At 47.8% G+C, this 20516-nt stretch overlaps 2 protein-coding genes across 2 annotated transcripts; both read left to right on the forward strand.

The window, feature by feature from the left end:
- The first annotated feature begins 6099 nt into the window (after positions 1–6099).
- On the forward strand, positions 6100–6476 carry LOC131591751 (mitochondrial ribosome and complex I assembly factor AltMIEF1-like). The gene has a single exon (XM_058862773.1). It carries the CDS (start codon positions 6249–6251, stop codon positions 6459–6461), a length of 213 nt encoding a protein of 70 aa, XP_058718756.1. The 5' UTR covers positions 6100–6248; the 3' UTR covers positions 6462–6476.
- Positions 6477–6488: 12 nt separating this feature from the next.
- On the forward strand, positions 6489–14869 carry LOC131591750 (mitochondrial dynamics protein MID51). The gene is made up of 5 exons (XM_058862772.1): positions 6489–6642; positions 7915–8063; positions 8197–8377; positions 10372–10634; positions 11731–14869. The coding sequence occupies exons 2-5, from the start codon at positions 7920–7922 to the stop codon at positions 12535–12537; spliced, it is 1395 nt and encodes a 464-aa protein (XP_058718755.1). The 5' UTR covers positions 6489–6642; positions 7915–7919; the 3' UTR covers positions 12538–14869.
- The last annotated feature ends 5647 nt before the right edge of the window (positions 14870–20516 follow it).

The following is a 20516-nucleotide window of genomic DNA, read 5'->3' on the forward strand; positions in this document are numbered from 1 at the left end:
AGGCTAGCTGATAAAGGGATGGACATGCTGTTTCCAAACACCAGGGTGCTTGGAAACAAAATTACTTCATTATAAACTTAAGACACCTTTCAGAAAGCTGGAAATGGGATACCAGACCCCATTTTGCCAGCTGTTTGTTTTTGTTGCTGGGATACATTCGTTTCCTGTGTAAAGACACATTTTAATGTGCTGCTTAGCAGGGACAGTTAATTTTTAAGTATTAATCCAATTTTATATTATGCTTCTAAATCTTGCTGCTTTAGTGGCTCAGCTGGGGAAGCAATGAGGTTTTAGCTGGCTGACAGGCAGCCTGAGGAGCAGCTAGGGAGAGCCACCCCAGCCCTGGAGAGTATTGCCAGCAAATGGCTTCATGCTCACGTGCCCACAGCTGCAGGCACTGGCTGCCCTGCTTCCCAGAGCACTGCCACAGAGAGGATTTGGCCAGAGCCATGGCAGAAGGGAGGCATGTTTTTGCTTCCTGGCAGTGGCAGGTGTTCCTGAAGCTCCTGGGCTAAGGCAACCCTTCCCCTGGGAGTGAGCTTTGCAGGGCTTTGCTTCCTCGCTGCAAAACTGTCCCATCTAGAGAAAGGGCTCCAGATCACTGAAGTGAGAGGCTGACATTAGGAATATAATCCATGGATGCTTGGTTGAGGAGCCTGGCTTGGGGCCAGGCTGCTGCAAGCTCTGCTTCTGTAGCTGCAGCAGGGACAAGCGCATCAGCAAAAAGGTAAAGGATCAGTCCTCTTCAGCTAATGTTTGGGATGTTACTGTAAGCATCTCTGAGATCCCCAGACATGAACCTTTACTTGGAACTGAGGGACATCTGGCAATCCCAGCATTTTCAGCATTTCTGTGTGTGCTTATTTTTTTAAAGCAAAGTGAGAAGTGAAAATAGTCCTTACTGTCTTTTAAAATACATTACAGCTATGTAAGAATACAAATCTTTCAAGGCCATATCTCTCCTCACCCTGCCAAATGAAACACAATGTAAAACTCCATTGTTTTACTCTTGTGTTTCCTGTGCCTTATGGCTTGAACCATGGATCCTCTTGGCTGAAGTCCATCCCAGTAACGATTTAATTTGGGAATGCACTTCACCTTTCTAAAAATAAGGAAAACTGAGAAGAAGAGCAAATAAGCTGTGCTGAATAAAGGTCTAAAATGACTTCTCCAGGATCTGAAATTAAAGAAAATATGTTATCCAAGGAATGCATAAAATAAAATAACATAAGCCTGTCTCTATGCAGCAAACTCTTTCCTGGCATTTTAGCCCTGTTCTACAATCTGGACTTTTTCCAGAGAGAGAGGAACAAATCATCATTTATATAAATATATATATATTTTTTTTTTTCCCTCAGACACTTACTAAGAACCAGGCATACACACAAAAATAAAAGAATGTAGAAAACATCTACCCACTTCTTTTTGCTTTGCAGTGTTTTTAAAGCATTTGTCTCAAAACTGTTACCCAGAAGTGAATGTCAGACCACAGCAAAACCAAAACCTGGTAAATGGGACAGAAATAAATCTAAGTGCCCATTATTTAATGGAGCAAGGTGTGCAATAGGTGCCTTTGCTTAGAAAAAGAAGAGAAGCAGCAGGATACAGCTGCCATGCCCTTCTCAGGTAGTCTATACATACATGGGGCCAAACCACATCTGATGCTGGAGTCCAGATGACCCTTACACAAATCAAAATCCCATGTTCGGCGTGGCCTCATCCCAGCACACAGCAGGTGAAGGAGCACAAGAAAGCCTGAGGTCAGCACGTGCAGCTCAGCTCAGGCAGGTGGTACCACCAGCTGCAAGCCCTCTGTTCTCTGCCGACACTCCCTGCAGAAAATAGGGGCTGTCGTAGGGATGCAAGATTGCAAGGACAACAGCACTCACAAAAGCAGGGTCTCTGAATGGCTCTGTAAACCTACTGCAGCATGCAGCAGGTGCAAAGTGAAAAATGGGGGGGGGGAGGCCAGGGGAAGGAATCTTACTAGTCAGGGAATAATGAGAAAAGTCCCAAACAAACCCAGCCACAGGGAAATTTGTTTGAAGAAACAGGATTTGCGCTGGGAGTGAAGGTGAGCACAGACCAATTGTGAAAGTACTACAGAAGCAATTTCAATGTGTTAGGTAATAAAACCGAGCCTCCTCAGTGACAGTCAGTGCAGCCCCTCACAGGGACAGCAGCTCTGCTTCACACATTTGATGCTGACAGTGTTTGCAGCCCCCTGCACTGCAGGGATGGAAGTCTGGGGATCTGAAAAGCCCCACTTCAGCTGCAGCAAGGCTGGGACCTTTCCCTTCTTCCTCCTGTCAAAAACATACCCAAAACATACCCTGAGCATGGCTTTCCAGATCAAATATTTACTGTCCATACTAAAATGTGCATCTCAGCTCTAAATCAGGAATGCTTCTTGAAAGGTGGCTATGTACCAGTGGTCTCTCCTCCCACACCACCTGTCTTCCTTCCCATATGCACTCAACATTGAAGCTGCTGGGGCTTCAGGGAAGGAAGCCACGTGTACCACTCTTGGGCCTCTGCCCCCACAGCTCGTCACAGCTGCAGAGCAGGAGCCCAAATGCCATTAATCCTTGTGACTGCTCACAAAAAGTAAAGAAACAGGGCTGCAATTAAGGAGAGAGCTGTTGAACGGGGCTGAGACTGCCAAAAGGCCCCCTACGAGGTACATGTACTAGAAGATACTAAGGATATTAAGCTCAAGCTCAGATACAATTAATGGGTCACTATCCATCTTCCTCTTTGCATTTTAGAACTGCTGTCCAGGCTCTTCCTAAGAGACCAGCCTTCTGCTTCCAAGCACAGTTTGTTTCCCATCCCTGCAGAGCCCCTCCAAGATGCCATTTGCAGATCTGAGGCTCACATTCACCTCCCTGCTGCCCAGAGAGGGTTTGCTGGCTGGTGACAGGCAGCACAGGGATGTCTCCCTGGCTAGGGATGGTCCTGCCCTTGCAGAAATGGCTGGTGGGAAGTCCTGGGCATGGCACTTGGCTCCCAGGAGCAGAGGCTGCAAGCCAGGCTCAGGGGAAGCCATTTGCTGTTTTTGGTGGCCAGCAAAGCCTGTGGCAGTGGCTGCTTGAGTGGGAGGACTGGCTGTAAGCATCAGAAGACCAGCAGAGGAGTGGTGGCTCCGGAGACTTCCAAGGAGGCGGAGGACGGGGAAATGTCTTAATCTTACTCCAGGTAACAGCATGGGTTATTGCTCCCTGTCACACATGGTGCCTTTGATATTTCAGGCTCACTTGGTTATTTTGAGAAACAAAGGTTGTTATTGCTCTCCAGGAGCACAACAAAGGTCTGCTCACTCCTTTCTGCCTGCACTTGGCTCGGTCAGAGCAAGTAAATTCCCTTTCATACAGGGACACAGGCTGGAATCAGGGGGGAACCCCATTCCTAGTGAGTCCAAGGGCAAAGCCACCAGGCAACAGGGTTCTGCAGGCAACAGGGCCCTGGGGCCCTCAGGGCAGCACAAGCCTTTGGGGGTGCTGGGTGGGTCCCACCAGCTGTGTGCAGTGGGTCAGCGGAGTTTGGGAAACCCTGGAGGCAGGGGGGATCCTGCTTCACTGTCTCAAGGCAGAGTTCAAGTTTTCAACCCGCAGCATGTCATCAGAGGCCGGGCACTCGCAGGGCAGCTGGAGCGGTGTCAGTCATGTGCTGCTCAGCCCTGACACTCACCCTCCTCTTTGCAAGAGAGAAGGGGCAGGTTGAGGCCCCTGCCCACACAATGCAGGCGTGGGCAGCCCACAGGGGCAGCGGGCACAGCGAGTGATGTCCCTGCAGGGGCTGGGGCACTCTGGAGACGATGCACAGTGTGGGTGGAGGAGCTCACAACACGCACACGCAGCTGCTGGCGAGGGGCCCGGGAGCTGGCAGCCAGCCTGGGGGGGAAAGAACAGAGAGAAACACCAAAACAGACACAACCCAAGCAGGCCAGGCTGAGAAAGGGGCGCTTATGGAGGTGGCAGTCCTTGGCTGCTGTGGCAGGAGGACAGCAGGGAAGTCCATCACTGGTTGCCTGACCCAGCAGATCCCATTGGTAGTGCACCAGGGGTTTGCCACATGTGGCTGCTCAAGTTTTGACCCAGACTTGGGAGCTTTGGGGACTGGGCTTATCAGCACACCTGCCCAAGGGTAACAGAGAAGGGAAGTATTCTCACTTGTGAGGAGGGAAGTATTTCTGAGGACTAAGAAACCAAGGAGGAGGAAGGAAGCTGGGAGGAAGGTCCAAAGACTGATTTTCATTCTGGCAGCAGGTTAAGAATAGGAAATATTAATGCTGCCTCCAAGGTTTTGGATAGCCCAGTATATGAACTGATGATCTGGAAACAAAGACGAGCAATATATTGAACTTTTTTTAAAGATGACTCAAAGCTATTGACTCTTAAGGAGATCAAAAAGGACTGAGTAAAATGCAAATGTGGCAAATGGGGAACACCACATATTTGCCAAGGATCAACTGGATATGTGCAAGGTCAGAAGAGGGGAAAACTAATTGCACATAAGAATTACAAAGCTCCAGATGTTCTCCAGCAGACCAAGAAATAATAAGGATGTCACACAAACCCTGGCTCTGAGAGTAGCTGCAGGTTAAAAAAAAAAAAAAGCACACGCAAAATATTAGCATGCAGAAGGAAGAAAGCGGGAATAATATGGAAAATATGATAATGCTATTATGTAAATCACTAGTGCGGCCTCTCTGGGAATACTGTCTGCAGTTCAAGTAAGCCCTTCTCAGAAAAGGCTGATTAGGGGCATGGCAAATTCGCTCAGAGAGAGATCAAAACGATCGGGTTGTTTATCTCAGAAAGGAAATGAACAAGAGGAGATTGGCACAGAGTGAGCCAGTCCAGAACTTCTGTTTTTCTTCCTGTTCAGTTCTATCACTGTCATATCTAGTGTTGCTGAGAATTGTGTGAAGTGATGTGGCTCTCCTCTGTCACACACCATTTGCTCTTTCACCCTCCCCTCCAGAGGAGGCACAGCACATTATGTTTTATATTTAGGTAGGACCTAGGGAGGAGGGGATGGCTAAGGAGAAATATATATGCCCCAGAGACCCCTCATAGTAGAGAAGGTGAAAATGGAAAAGTGGGATTTGCACCCAGACAGTGGAGCAAGAGTTCTGGCTTTAGGAGTCTCCTTCCATCAGCTAAGGCAGACCACAGAGAGACTGCAAGCTACTGCCCTTCTAGAGCCTTGAGACTTCCAGACCAGGCCCTGGTCTCTGGGGGCTCCTTGGAGATAAAGAGCTTGAATTTGACAAGTTAGTCTGTAAAAAGCATCCCAGAAGTCAGAAGTACCTTGAGATGCAGCATTGACCCACTGCTCTCTTCCAGGGGAGGGCCTGGTTGGACATTACGGGGAATTCCTTTGCAGAAAGGGAATTAGACATTAGGGATGGGCTGCCAGGGAGGTGGTGGAAGTCACCGTCCCCGGAGGTGTTTAAGGAAGGACTGGACGTGGCACTCAGTGCCATGATGTGGTTGACAAGGTGTTGTTCAGTCAGAGGCCGGACTCCATGACCTTAGAGGTCTTCTCCAACTTCACGGAATCCGTGATTCCATCGCGCACGGCAGACACGCTGTCTCCCGGGGCCAGCAGCCCAGCGCGCTGGGCTGTAGCACACGGAGCCCCACACGGAGCCCCGCAGCACACAGAGCCCCGCAGGGCACACGGAGCCCCGCAGCACACGGAGCTCCGCAGCACACGGAGCCCCACACGGCACACGGAGCCCCACACGGCACACGGAGCCCGGCCTGCCAGCGGGCCCTTCCCGGCCGGGAGTATCCCGGGCCGCCGGGCTGGGACGGGCACGCGCAGCTCCCTCCCGGCCGCCAGGGGGCGGCATCGCCGCGCCGCCGCCGCCTCAGGCGCGCGCGGCTCGCTGCCCGCGGAGCTGGCGTTGCCATTGGCGGGCGCGGGGCGCGGCCCGGAAGCGGAAGCGCGGCGCTGCCGGCTGACCCCGGGAGCGGCCCGGGAGCGGCCCCGCGCGCGGAGCCCGGTGAGAACGGGGCGGCCGCGCTGCTCCCGCGGGGCTGCAGCGGCCCCGCGCCCCGGCCCGGCCCGGCCGTTACCCCCCGCCGTTGGACACGCGGCCCTGGCACCGCGCGGGGCCCGCTAAGGAGCGGTAGGCGGCTGCCGGCGGGTCCCTCGGGAAGGGAGAAGCTGACCCGGATCCCGCCCCTCGGTCACTCCTCTGCAGGTCGCCCGCCCGCGCCGCACACTTGTCCCCCATGGCCGCGTGGTCCCGGGAGGCGGTGCTGACTCTGTACCGAGCTCTGCTGCGCCGCGGCCGCGGCCTGCGCTACACCGACCGGGATTTCTACCTCGCCTCCATCCGCCGCGAGTTCCGCCGGAACCAGGGGCTGCAGCGGCTGGAGGACAAGGAAAGGCAGCTGGAGAAGGGACAGGCTTTCCTGCAGAGCAGGCTCGGGGGCCTGGTTTAGAGATTCCCTGTAGCTCCCGTTGGTCCCACTTACCTGCCTCTTCTTTCCAAAATCCCCTCGCCAGCCAGAAGAGATGATTAACACTCACTACCCACCACTTTCTTGAAGAAGTCCTGAAGGTGCTTCCACAGGCACACCAGGAGGGCTCTCCTGTTCTCTTCACAAATGCATTAGGTCACAGGTAGGTCATTTACAATGATATAACCGTGTTCTTCATGCTGTTGTTACAAGTGAGCTTTGTGAAAGTGCAGGGGTTTTTCTGCTTGGGGATGACAAGTGAATATATTCTTGGTTCATCCAAGCAGGAACATCCCCCCCTGCTTTGGCTTTAGGAAAAGCAAAGGGCAGTTTTAAACCACCTCAGTCAGGCAGGCAGGCTCAGAACCTTGGACACAGACTCAGAAAGCAGACCTAAAGTCACAGTGGAGGAGTGTCTTGGTGTTTTCATGTAGGTTCACTGGGGATCCACATATGGGTACAGTGATGGTAAAATGTGCTTTACAAGATCACAGAATCACTGAGGTTGGAAAAGGCCCCTGAGATCACGGAGTGCTATCTCTGATTGATGGCCACCTTGTAACTAAAACACAGCAGTGCGCACCACGTCCAAGTTAAACACCCCCAGGGATGGTGACTCCATCACCCTGCTGGGCAGCCCATTCCAATGCCTAATCACCTGTCCTGTGAAGAAATTCCTCCTGATGTCCAGCCTGAGCCTTCCCTGGCACAGCTTGAGGCCATGTTGGCCAGAGAGACTCTTATTATATATAAATTAAATCTCAAGGTCAGGTTAAATGGAAGTTTGAGGACACAAAAGTACACATGTAAGAAAACATTCATGTCAGTGTTTTACATGATTTGTCTGAGAGTCAAACCCACCAGCCTTGAGGGCAAGAATAAACATCAAATGAAGGCAAGGGAGCTAGCTGTTCCTTTTATCATGTGTTACAGTCTCTGCTGTTGATTCTTGGGTGTCTTTGAAGTGTCTGGGAGTGGGCATTATTCAGAAATTAATCTGTGAATGGAAGCTCTGAGACTGCCTTGCCTGTCAGTTCCTGGGGAATATTCCACTTTGTTCCATACAGTTGACCAACCCTGTATTGCCTTGCCTGTGAGCAAAATCACACTTGTTACATTAGAAATCAATTATTGCAAAATACTGTGGAAATTTTATTGCAAAATACTTTATTTCATTAAACCTATTCAATTATTAGTAGCCTCACATCAAATTTGGATGTGTTCCCTCAGGTATTGGACTTTGCTTGGTCAGTACTGTCCTGGCACTGCTGGGAACAAGCAGCTCTTTGAGGGAACATAATTAGAGAGGGTGCAGGGTTGGGTGGGCCCTGCCTGTGGTGAAACCCGGCAGCAGCGGGTGTGAGGGCTGGGAGAAGGGGGTGAGCCATCCGTACGGCGTTTTGTCCCGGGCGCGTAACGTTCCCGCTCCTTGCAGGTAAGATGGCAGGCGCTGGGCAGCGCAAAGGGAAGAAGGATGACAACGGCATCGGCACCGCCATCGACTTCGTGCTGGCCAACGCGCGGCTGGTGCTGGGCGTGGGGGGCGCCGCCATGCTGGGCATCGCCACGCTGGCCGTCAAGCGGGTGAGTGCCACGGCTGGCACCGGGAACGGCTCCGGGAGCGGGGAGGGGCAGTGAAAAGAGCCGGGGCACCGGCAGTGGCCTGGGTGAAATGCAAGCATTGGGCCCTCGGTGACTCAAACTCTTCCTGGTTTAGATGTACGACCGGGCAATCAGTGCTCCCAGCAGCCCCACTCGCTTGAGCCAGTCAGGAAAGAGAAGCTGGGAAGAGCCAAACTGGCTGGGCTCCTCCTCACGCCTGCTGACCCAGGACATGAAGACCAGCCTCAGCCGCTCCCTGCAGACCCTTCCCACTGATCCTTCAGCTGCAGATGCAGGTAAGAGGCATGGCCATCCTCCTGCATCACAGAATCCTCCAGGCCTATAAACCCTGTATTTGTTTAAAGAAATGCAGGGAAGGAAATACCCCGTCTGTCCCAGATTTTTATGTTTTTCTTTTAAGCAGGTCCACTGGTAACTTCAAGAATCATAACTGTCATTGGGAGCTAGTCAGTAATGGGTCATCTATTTGCACTCTTCGTTCCTCTCATGACTTCATGGTATTAAGCTTTATTCTCCCCCATTTTTTCTCTTTCAATCTGAATATCTAATCTTTCCTGATAGAAAGCTTTTCCCTTCATTTCAGGCACTCTCTTGCCTTTCTTTGGGTTATTCCAGTTTGCTTGCATCTTTTTAAGGGGGGAGTATTCGAGTTGTAGATCTACTAACAATTTATAATTATTTCCTCTATTGCTACCATTTTCCAAATAATTTCTGGATCGACATTTCCCTGTTTAGTGCTGCTTATCACTGTGTCTGTCTTCAGTACTCTATAGGAAGTGTCCTGAAGTTTTCTTTCTGGGTGGGATAATCAATAGTTTAGAATCCAACCATGTTTTGTTACATGTGGTTGTTCTTTGTTCTCAATGGTTTTACTTTCTATCCCTGTTCACTCACTTCAGGAGATTTACACTTTGAGATTTAAACTAAAAATCAGAATCAAGCTATTAACTTGATTTCCAGATTATTTTAAAGGAAGTTATCTTTGGGATGGAAGTAGGTATTTTGCTGAGGAAACATTGAAAACTAGACAGCTGTGTTAAATGGGGCCTAGATAATTTGATTGGAGTCCCCAAGCATATGGACAGAATAATAAAAACATTAATGATGGTGTCTCTAAATTCTTCAATTAGAAGTAAATTAAAACTCAGTATGGAAAAAAACCTTTTCTCATAAATAGGCAATAAAATCCAGTTCCCGATGGTTTTGTGCATTATTTCCTCAACACAAAAATGCTCAAATCTGTCCAAAAGAACCCAGTGGGACAAGAGACAGCACCCAGCTTCTGAGGCTGGGCTAGATGGGTATGTGTACAGCTTGGTCAGCCATTACTCAAGTGCTGTGTGGCCCACACCAAACAGATCTGCAACAGCCATTTGCTTTAATGGGACCACTTCTGCTGCACCCCTTAGGTAGCACAGCCCTTCCCAAGTTCTCTTAGATCTGTAATTCCCCTTTAATTCTCATTGTTAACTTCTGAGACTCTTTGTCCATGTTAAGAGAAATCTGAAATGGATGAGAAGCACTGATTCATTTCTTTGAGAAACTAGTCAGAAAAAAAGGGGCTCAGAGAATCTGTGCAGGTCAGACATAGTTTAGTAATGCAGATGGCAGTGTAAACCTTGTGTTGTGGCATTGTGCCTCTGAGTGGGCTCTCTGGTCTTCTTCCAGTGAAGGCTTCAGGGGAGTATCACTGGAACTATGATGGCCTGAGCTGGGATGGCCCCAGGATCTGTCAGCTCATCATCCCAATAATTGTGCTGATCAGACTCCCAACAGCTATTTAATTTCCAGGTGGCACAGTCTTCTCTGATCTCATATGCTAGTCAGGACTGGATTTCGCTGGTAATTTGTAATAATCTGTTTCAATGTTAAAAACTCAAAGAGATCATGATGGTTGTTCAAAAGTGTTTTATTCGCTGCTGTGGCATCACACTGAAAGCTTTTAAACTGGTAACAGCACTGAATTTTTGATGAAGTTGACCTGATACTGCCCACTTAGCAATTAAAAAAAGATCCTTGTACACAATATTAGTGTGGCTAAATTTTGAATCTAGTAACTAGTTTTCATCCGTTTTGATGTTCTTTATAGTATGCTTTGAAGTTCCTCAGCATGCCCCTTTGGACTGGTACCTGCGTAAAGCCTGCAAAATGTCTGCCAAGGGCTTTTTGAGACCTGGGAGACCGCAGTTACGCGCTGCAGATTCTGTTCTGCGGAACGCTTCACAGAGAAATCAGCTGCAACCTCAACAGTTTTCCTTCTGTCTTGCAGACGTTTTTCGACCCACAAAGCCCAAGCCATGTGCCAGGAGGAGTCAGGTGGAGCTGAAGAAATCCCGCCTTCGCCTGTCCTTGCAGGAGAAGCTGTTTGCGTACTACCGGCGGCGGGTGGCGATCCCGGCGGACGAGCAGGCTCGGGCCAAGCAGGCGGCTGTGGATATCTGCACGGAGCTGCGCAGCTTCCTGCGCGCCAAGCTGCCCGACATGCCCCTGCGGGACATGTACCTCAGCGGCAGCCTCTACGATGACCTGCAGGTAATTCCTGGGGAAGTATCACGGCTCCTTATTCAGGAGGCTGACCACGCAGCGGCGTTTCAGGCTTCCCTGTTGGCACTGCTGGCTCAGCACAGCATTCCTCAGTAATAAGGCCCTTGGTGCTGCCTTTCCCACTGTGGAGCCAGGCGATGATTTCCACAGTGCTGTTTGAACAGGCATGACCGGGCTGCTCTGTCATTGTCTGCAAAGCCTTTGCTTTTGCTGGTTTATTTCTCCAAAATATCTCAGTCCTTCTTTGTTTCCCCTCTGTCTCTCCTTTTAGCTGTGTTTTTCTTGCTGTTTCTCTGGTAGACATCTGTTTTCTCTCCATCCTTCTGTAACCATCCAAATACATTATATTCTCTCAGATCTCCCATATATTCATGTAGGTCTTTCCTACCCTTTTTTTTTTTTTTTTTTTTAAATGCATGACAGACCTGGATTGGACAGCAGTCCCTGCTGCAATATCTCCCTGATGGCAAGATGCCCATGGCTATAGTGAGTGATTCAGAGGCACACTTCTTTCTTTGAGTCAGAGCTCTGGAATGGAGCATGGAATGTCCAGTGAAACTTAGACCTGGGGTCTTAATCACATTGGTGAAAAGGGATCTTTAATGACCTTTTTCCAAACAATGTGGCAGACCAGGTGAGGGCAGTGTACCTAGCTGTAGCATTGGATTATTAAACCATGGCAACGGAAGCTTGTCAAGAAACTTAATATTCTGTCTCCTGTTTAAATTGTCATGTGGCGTTGTCGTGCCCTAGGCCAGCTGCATCTCACGACCAAGGAGCAGACTTAGAGCAGTATGAGGCAGAATGATTCATCTATATTCAGTCCATGTCAGGTCTCTAAATAGTACATACCACGTAAGCACTAGCTTCAGCTTTACCTTGGAATTATCCCACTGATTGTTGGAAATAGTCCTTCAGAATGCCTTTGAACAAAGGGAGGCTGGGAATCCCACGCAGAGAGGAGAGTGAAACAGCTGAATCCTTATTCCAGGTTCATTTGGACAGAAGGCTATCTAAAGGTGGTGAATAAAATTAATGTGGAGAGAGAAAGCTTATTCTTACTGACTTTTCTCTCTTGTGAAAGGTAGTGACAGCTGACCACATCCAGCTCATTGTACCTCTCATGCTGGAACAGAACCTGTGGTCGTGTATCCCCGGGGAGGACACTATCATGAACATTCCTGGCTTCTACTTGGTGCGTCGAGAAAACCCAGAGTACTTTCCTCGCGGGAGCAGCTACTGGGACCGCTGTGTGGTGGGAGGTTACCTTTCCCCCAAAACTGTAGCAGACACATTTGAGAAAGTTGTAGCTGGGTCCATCAACTGGCCAGCAATTGGGAGTCTGTTGGACTATGTGATCCGTCCAGCAGCTCCCCCAGCAGATTTGACACTGGAAGTCCAGTATGATGCAGATCGACATCTTTTTATTGACTTTCTACCATCCCTGACACTGGGGGACATTGTCCTCGTTGCCAAACCTCACCGATTGGCCCAGAATGACAACTTGTGGCGACTGAGCCTGCGGCCAGCGGAAACGGCTCGCCTCCACGCCCTGGACCAGGCCGATTCTGGTTGTCGCTGCTTGTGCCTCAAGATCTTCAAAGCAGTATGCAAGTTAAACCCAGCTCTGGGACACCTCACTGCCAGCCAGCTCACCAATGTCATCCTGCACCTCTCCCAGGAGGAGTCCGACTGGTCCCAGGACATGCTGGCTGATCGCTTCTTGCAGGCACTGAAGGGGCTGATCCGCTACTTGGAGGCAGGTGTCCTCCCTAGTGCCCTGAACCCCAAGGTGAACTTGTTTTCAGAGCTCACCCCCGAAGAAGTGGATGAGTTGGGCTACACACTCTACAGCTCTCTGTCAGAGCCAGAGGTCTTGCTGCAGACGTAATGGGGCCTTACCTAGGGAAGTGTTGATAGGGTTTAGCCAATGCAGACTTTGATTACTGCGAATTATGTCTCCTCCACTTCTCCCTATCTCCCCCTCTCTCTCTCTCCCTCTCTTCATCACTCCCCACTTTTGGTTCATTAGTAATTCCTGCTATGGAGTTGGTGCTCCCACTGAATTTCTTGGTGCTACTGGTCCATTTCCACCATCTCTGCCCCAACAGGTACCCATTGGCTAGGGAAGAGAGGCTAAAACTGCTCTGAGATCTTCACATAAATTCTGTGAGTTTAAGTGTCTACCAAAAAATTAACCAAACTATGCACTTCTTTCTTCTGTAGTACACTTAGTGCAGCAAACCCTTTTTGGTCTGAAGAAGGTGGAACTGGGCTGGTAAATCCAGTGATGATTTTAGCAAACTTGCACTGAGGTTGTTTAATTTCCTCCAGCCTGACTTTGCCCCATGTTTCTTTCTCTCTGCTCTCCCACACTGTCTCACTTTCCTTTCTTTTATGTCTTTTGGCCCAGTCATGCAGGGCAGACTGAGTGAGATATTTTGGATAGGGTTCTTTTTGTATTTTTGAGTGGATAATGATTACACTGGCAATATTTAGGGCTGTAGAGCTTGAAATTGGAGAATTCCCACAGCTCCTGCTCCCACAGAGCTTTCTCATCCTTTGCAAGCTGGGTTCAGGATTAAGGGCCAAAATTTGTCCAGTCTGCTTCAGCACAACCTCCTGTACGGGCAATTCTTGTTGAAGCTGTCACAGGGGAGGAAGGAACCTTTGTGGTCTGGCTGTGTGATGAGACTGAAGGAGCAGAGCTTGCTGTTCCTGCCTAGCCAGATCTAATGGGAATGGCCTCGGGAGTGGAGAACAAGGCAGCTCTTCAGTTGTCTCTGGCCTAGAGGAAGAGAGGGTGATTATAGGGAAGGGGTGGGAGACACCCATGGGAATGGGGATTTTTTTTTCATCTTTTCTCCAAGACCTTAGGGCTGTTCTGGTTTACTGAAGGTAGAAACAAGACTACATGCCTCAAAGGGCTTTGGAATAAGCACACACAAGCCAGATTCTCACCAGCTCTAAAGGCTGTGAAGGTGACAGAACTGAACTGGTGTCATCAGCAAGGTTCTGTCCTGTACACTGGTATTAGGATACATGTACAAAGCTGGCATTTAGGGATATATTAGCTTTGCCATCTGCTCTGTGTGCCTTGGTCTCCTCCTCAGAACTGAGGCTGTCCATCCACTTCCTCATTCCCATGTGCTGACTTTCCAGTGCTCCCATTTTACAAATACTCTTAGAAAGCTGGTGAGGGCACACCTTCCCGTGTGTTTGGACCTGTTGGCACTGCAGTTCTGCCCACTCCTTCTGTGGCTGCTCTCAGGCTGTGGACTCTGCATTAAGCCACCTGCGGTCTTCAAAAAGTGGGAGAGAAGGTGTCCCCCATGTCTGGAGCTCTGTGTCTATCTCAAAAGACCAGCTTAACTGTTGTTTCAGAAACATAATTGCCTTTTCCCTGCTTTAGCAACTTTTTTCACCCTTGCTGTCCAGCCTCCTTAGCCAGTGGAGTACTGCAGCAGCAGGGTATGGAGGGAGTAGGAATCTTTTTCTCCTTTTCCCCTCCCTTCCTCTCAGAACTTCCCCCATCTTTGACAGAGAAGTTTCAAGGTGAATTTTAGGAGTGGAACCACAGAGGGAAGTCTTTCACACTGGGTTCTTTTTAGAGGCAGTGCTGGTGAGGTGGGGGAGGGAGCATCTTTCTCAGACAATCCGTCCATTTTAACCAATGTGTCAGATAGCATTCTGTATACAGTGATAATGCAACATTGCATTTTAAATTATTTAATCCTTAGGGTACTGGTATTTTCTAGACTGCCAGATGTGTACTTTGAAGTCTGTATGTGTATATAAAAGTCTATAGTCTATCAAAGTTAACAGGAATCCTGTTTGTATGACTTTGTGTTTTGTAAGTTTTGCAGCAGTCAGTGTTGGTCAACTGTTGATTGCTCTTCACTCTGGTTCCCAGATTTTTTTCCCCTCTTCCTTCCCTTGCCCCCCACTGCCTTTCTGATGTCAGCCTTCCTACCCTAAAAGCAGACAGATGAGACTCGGAGCCTACAGACTCTTGGGGGGAATTCCCCTTGTTTTTAATTACTTGAAGGTCAACAAAAATATTAAAATATCTGGGTTGTCAGGAGTTCCCCCAAAGCTCATTTCTTCAGTGTGATGTCACCCCTCACTTGGTGCTGACTCCAGTACTGTGGTCTTCACATTTTAACAGCAGTGTGGTTGGAAATGATTAAAACTCTAGATTAAAAAAAAAAAACAAGAAAAAGTGAGATATGACTTGAGAACAGTTGTCACATACATATCTGTATATATAATTTTTTACATGAATGCTTTTACTTCTTCCTGGCAACCTAATGAATTAATATTTTATGGCCATTTTTTGCTGCTATTGAGCTCAGTTTGTGTATCAAATGGAGACTGAAGCTGCCTTTTTGCCTTTTCTGTAGACTCTGCTCCACTTCACTTGCATCAACCATCACCATCATTTCTTCCCTTCAGTTTTGCCCTCCTCTGAGCTAGCCATGAGCCTGTTCTCAGGAGGCAAATGATCACTTCCTACAGGCAGCCACCACAGCAGGCAATAGCTGCCCTGGCAGTGGCAGTCTTGACAAAGGCCAAAGATGTGATGGGTCACAGGGACACTGCAACTAGGAATAATTTGAGAGCAGGGTCAGGTAAAAGGGGCAATAGAAGCAGAGAAGAAGGTGTAGGGTAAGTATGCAGGAAACTTCCAGTAATGCTGCACCCAGCCTGTGGGTCAAACAGAACGTTGCAGAGTCTTTTGAAGTGGCACCTTTCAGTATTAAATGCAGTACATGTGTTGATGTACAGCCTGGAGGGCTGTCTTACCTACAGGTAGGCTACTTCCTGGTCAAACCTGAAGCACAGAGCAGGAGAACCTAAAGCTGAATGTGAAAAGGGCAGCTCCTGGCCACCTTCCTGGCAGAGCAGCTCAGAGACAGATTGATTGTAAGAGGCCCAGGGCACGCATTGGGCTGGTGGCTGCCTCAGCTCCAAGAATGTCTCCGTGTGTTCTGCTGTAGCTTAGCTCACACAAGCTTCCCATAAGATTGTCGTCTTACTCCCTGTAACCACAGGGTGAGGACCAACTTGCTCAGCTGTGGGTTTCACTGCTGCTGAGCTCCACTGCTAATCTTTCAAGTCAGATGGATTTTTTTTCCCATGTTTAAAGGCAATTATGGAAACAAGAGGCTGCTTTCTGCCCCCTGGCAAGCTGCCATTAGGGCCCTCATTCATAGCATGTGGGCACACAGTGAGAAGTGAAGAGATGATGCCTCATCTCTCTAAGGCCTGGAGGCTGTGGATTTGCAAAGGGGAAAGTCCAAGTGCATGATCTGTGACAGAGTGTGTGGAATTCTGAAATAAAATTACTTTCCACAGTAACCTCGTCTCTGGCATGTTTATAAACAAAGGAACATCTCTCTTTGCTTTCATCTTGGCGCATTACCTTCGTGCTGATATAATTTTGCACCACACAGTGCTTAGGAACTGACTTGCCCCTTGCTGATTCACTTGCCTTCCCTTTGCAGCTCTGGGCACTCAGCACTTTGCAGCTTGTCTCGAGGGAGCCATCAGCTCGGGTGCAGCAGCGTCCTTGCTCCTGGCAGCTTTCACACCAGTCACAAGATGATGCGTAATTGTGGTGCTGAGCTTCTCATCCTCTCCAATAATCCGCGTGCCTGGACAGGCACCTGCTTTTCATGTGGCTGCCCAGACTTCAGAGGCTTCCGTGCCTCTGGAATATTAAACTTTCCTGTGTGGGCTCCTCCACCCTCGTTCAGTCACACCTTGGTTTTTGTGTGCCAGGCCTCTCCCCTCCCAAATGGACTCCTCTCTTATCCAGGCATCAGCCTTGAGGCAGCAGGGAAACTGCTTTGCCAGGGACCTGTGTCTGGTGTGTTTTAAGTTCTTTACAGTAAGACCCAGTTTTATGTGCCTGCTTGGAAAGGTGGAGTGGAAATGTTGGATGTCAAATAAGTGTGAAGTCATGCTGCTTTTGATGGGTCCCAGGCTTCTTAATTCTTGGAAGACATGCTACAGTGGCAACATTGTCCTGTAAGACTTGTCTTAATGAAGACTCTGTAATTAACTATTTTGGAGAGTATTTTATGAAACAAAGGGAGTCTACATCTCCAACTTCTTTTTTTTTTTCCTAATATCCTTTTGTCTGCATTGCTTTGTTTTTTTTCCTTTAATCTGTCCTATGGTTGAAACAGATCAGATGAGTTGAGGCACATTTCTTGCCATACAGAGTCTTACAGGAGCAGCTAAAATAAGCTGTGACAGGTATTACCCTCACCCGTTAAAGCCCCTGGAATGCCTAGAGCCTGCAATACATGGTTAATACATGCAGCGGTTTGCACCTTTCCATAAAAGCAGTCCTGGCATGAATAGGGAGGAAAGATCCCAAGATAAATGTCTATTTAATGTAAAGATGAAATAATTGAGGGGAGAGATTATAATTATTGAAAGTTTGGAAAAAGTTGCTACAAAGAAAAAGAGCACAAGTAGTTCTCCAGGCTGCAAAGGCTTAGAATCTCTTTTGTTCTTAGCCTAAGGAACAAACAGCTTAGGAGGAGAGGGAATTTTGGAAAAAGCAAAATATTTTGCCCACTTTGTTATATAACCACAGTCCTGTCCTGGATATCAATGTAGCTGAGCTTACATTTTACTTATTTATTTTTGCGTCTTTTAATTTTAGAAATAAATACATAAATTCTAGCCTATTTTGTATCTAATCTTAAACTGGGGAAGAAAGGGTGACTGAACCCCAGATTTGAGATTATCATGTTAAACTGTTGAACTGCATTAATAAAGTTGTTTTTAGTTCCCAAATACCTAGTTGAATCCATGTTTTTTAAGGTTTATTTTAATATTCTAAACTTTAGAAAAGCTGCAGACAGCTGCTGCTTTTTAAATTTAGTTTCATAGAAAAAAAAAAAAGAAGAAGATCCTCTTCCAAATTTTAGTTTCACAGAAAAAAAGAGGAGCCTCTTCCTAATGAGGAGTTTCTCTTCCAGATATGTTTGCTCACTACCTGCACCATTCAATGGCTCACTGAATCTGGGACTGGATCTTGAAATATGGGGCTTTGCCCACAGAAGCAGCAAGCAAGAAATGGGAGATTCTACCTCCTACGTGAAACCTTGTATTGGCTTCCAGCACTGGAAGAACTGCTGTGGTCCACACAATCAGGGAACTGTTTGAGATATCTGGATTTTATCTTCTTTATCCTTGTCAGGCTGAGTTATTATCTGAGTTTATGATCTGAGGGATTCAAGAAATATCCTCCACCTCCCTTTTATTCTTTTTTGTTGGTTTGTTTTTGTTTTTGTTTTTTTTAAGATTCAACACCTTCTTAGAATAGCTTTCATTTAACAAATGTGTCCTTTACACAGGCAAGGTTAAAATTTTTACGAGCATACTTTGAGAAGGACAGCATTACTCACAAGTCAAGGACCCAGAAATGTACTGGTGAGCAGGCTATTATTCTTTCTTTATAGTATGTGATCCTGTGGAATAATCTTGCAAACAATAAGGCAGAAGAAGGTGGTAAGACTAATGGGTAAGGCAGGGAAGATCTGAAATCATTCTGTAGCTAGGAAACATTCTTGTCATTTCACAAAAAGCAAAGAGAGTGGGACACAGAGTTTGGCTCAAGTAACTCAAACTTCTTATGATCTTAAGCTTTCCTAAGTACTCATGCAGAAGTCAGTTCTGAACAAAATCACATTAAACACACTAAAAGTCAGATTGATTTTTATTTTGCTGCCCTGGTTCAATTTCCCTGGCTCTTGTGGCTAAGTAGCTCTTTGATCTGTCTATTAACACTCAGTGCTAAGCTTCTCTGGGGAAATATATATATAAAAATTCTAACCACATTCTTCATGAAAAACCTTCTCCATACAAATAATGGGCAAAAGTTGCTCACTTGTGTTACTCGTTTTGTTTAGGATTTTCTTTTGTTAGGCAACAATTCTCTGGCTCCAGTGCAATTCCACCCTTCCCCTTCCTCTCTCTGTGGTAGAATTGTCACCGTTCTACAGAAGCACAGGGGTGATACTGTCCCATAAGACATCCCACTACAATGATCCCAGTCCTGCACAGCCCTCTTGTCTCATTCTGCTCAGCATTGCAAAGGACAGGCCTCAGAGGCAACAGACACGAGGGCACAGATGGCAAATGATGGACTGTGTTGCCTCTTTTCCGCTCCTACAGTGGGCATTACTTCAAAACTCGTAAGGCCCTGGCGGGCTCCTTACCTCCCTTGAAAGGCAAGAAGCAATTGTTCCTGGAAGCAGTATGGCAGAATGACATTTTTGCCTTCAGATTCTTGAATTTATTCAGCACAGGGGACCTTGGAGACAGTAAGTACCAGCACTTATATGGATAATAAGATGTGAATCATATTTAGCTGCTGCTTGTTTGCAGCAGCAGCGAAGCGCTGTCAGAGGCCCCGAGGTGTGCTGGAGCCAAGGTAGTACAAGGCACAACAGTCCCAGAGGCTGCAGAGCTGCAGCTCCCACGGTACTTGTTAGAGAGCACGCTGGCAGGGCCCCAGCTCCCTGGCACTCACAGGGAAGCTGGTTTCTGCTGAGGCAGGGACGTGACCAAGGCACAAACCTCCTCTTTTCCAAATCACTGCCTATGATTGTGAGAGAGACAGTAGAAAGCATCTTGTCTGGTGCCTTTTCTTGAATGGGGAGCAATGAGCTTATGTTTTGGGCTAGGAACCTTTCTCCTCTTTTTTTTTTTTCTTTTTTTTTTTTTTTTTTTTAAAAAGAAAGATAATGAATGAAGAATAATGCATCTTGACTCCATCACTTTGCACTGCCAAGGAGGATGTTTGGTGTCACCAGCAGACTGGTGACTCCCAAGCTTTGTGCTCTGGGACAGACTTGCCCTTTGTGAGCCTGCTCTGCTTCAGGGAGACCTGTATTTCTGATAAGTGCTCAGCATCCAAATGTGTCTTACTGAGACTGCATGACTGAGGTGAATGGCTCAAATATTAACTTCCTGAATAGCACTAGCATTGCCCCAAACCCAGAGATGTCTCCTCTTGAAGCCAGGACATGGCCTCAACAGTCTCACCCTCTGAGTGCCAGAAGAGCAGGCCAGCTGTACCTCCCCAACAGAGCTGGGCTGCTGCGGCTGGCTCCTGACAGACCTGGGTTTAGTCTCAAATCAGTTCTCTCAGCAGTCAAGCATAGAAACCTCTTCCCATTAAGAGAACGGCAAACCTCCCTCACCAGGCACCACAGCAGTGGCAGTAAGAGGGCAGGTGAGTTGAGAAGCCACAGCACCTACTCAGTATGGTACTTCAGCTGCAAAGTCTTCTTTGGGGACTATTATCCAGCCTGCCTGTGGCCAGTCCACCTGTAACACACTTGAGGAGGCTCTACTGAGGCTACCTGTCAGTCCATGTACAAGTGCAGGGGGCAGAAGAGGCTCAAAGTCTTCTGAAAGAATCTTTCTGACATAATTTGCCAAATCCCCTAATGCAAAGACCTTAGGAGGGAAAATTACATTCCTTCAGGAAGAAGCTAAAAACTCAGTGATCTCACAATTGTGTCAACATCCACCAGGATTTTTTCTCTCCTCCTTTGTAAACAAATATATATTAAAACAGTACAAAGTCTGCTGGTAAATCACTGAGCAGCTGCTGCCTATGGAGAGTGGAAAATTATTACTGAATAATGGCTGCAGTGTTCCTCCCCAGGGACCTAGGCAGCTACAGCCTCAACAGTGACTTATCCTCAAATGAGTTTCAGAGATTCATCTGAACTACCTGTGTCAGTGTTCTTGCTGAAGCTGCCTGCCAGCATCAAAGACATCTCTCACACACCCAAAAGATCCCTAGAACTCTGTTTTATTACACTCATAGGGTACACC

This window comes from Poecile atricapillus, chromosome W (genome assembly GCF_030490865.1).
Source record: "Poecile atricapillus isolate bPoeAtr1 chromosome W, bPoeAtr1.hap1, whole genome shotgun sequence".
Lineage (NCBI taxonomy): Eukaryota > Metazoa > Chordata > Aves > Passeriformes > Paridae > Poecile > Poecile atricapillus.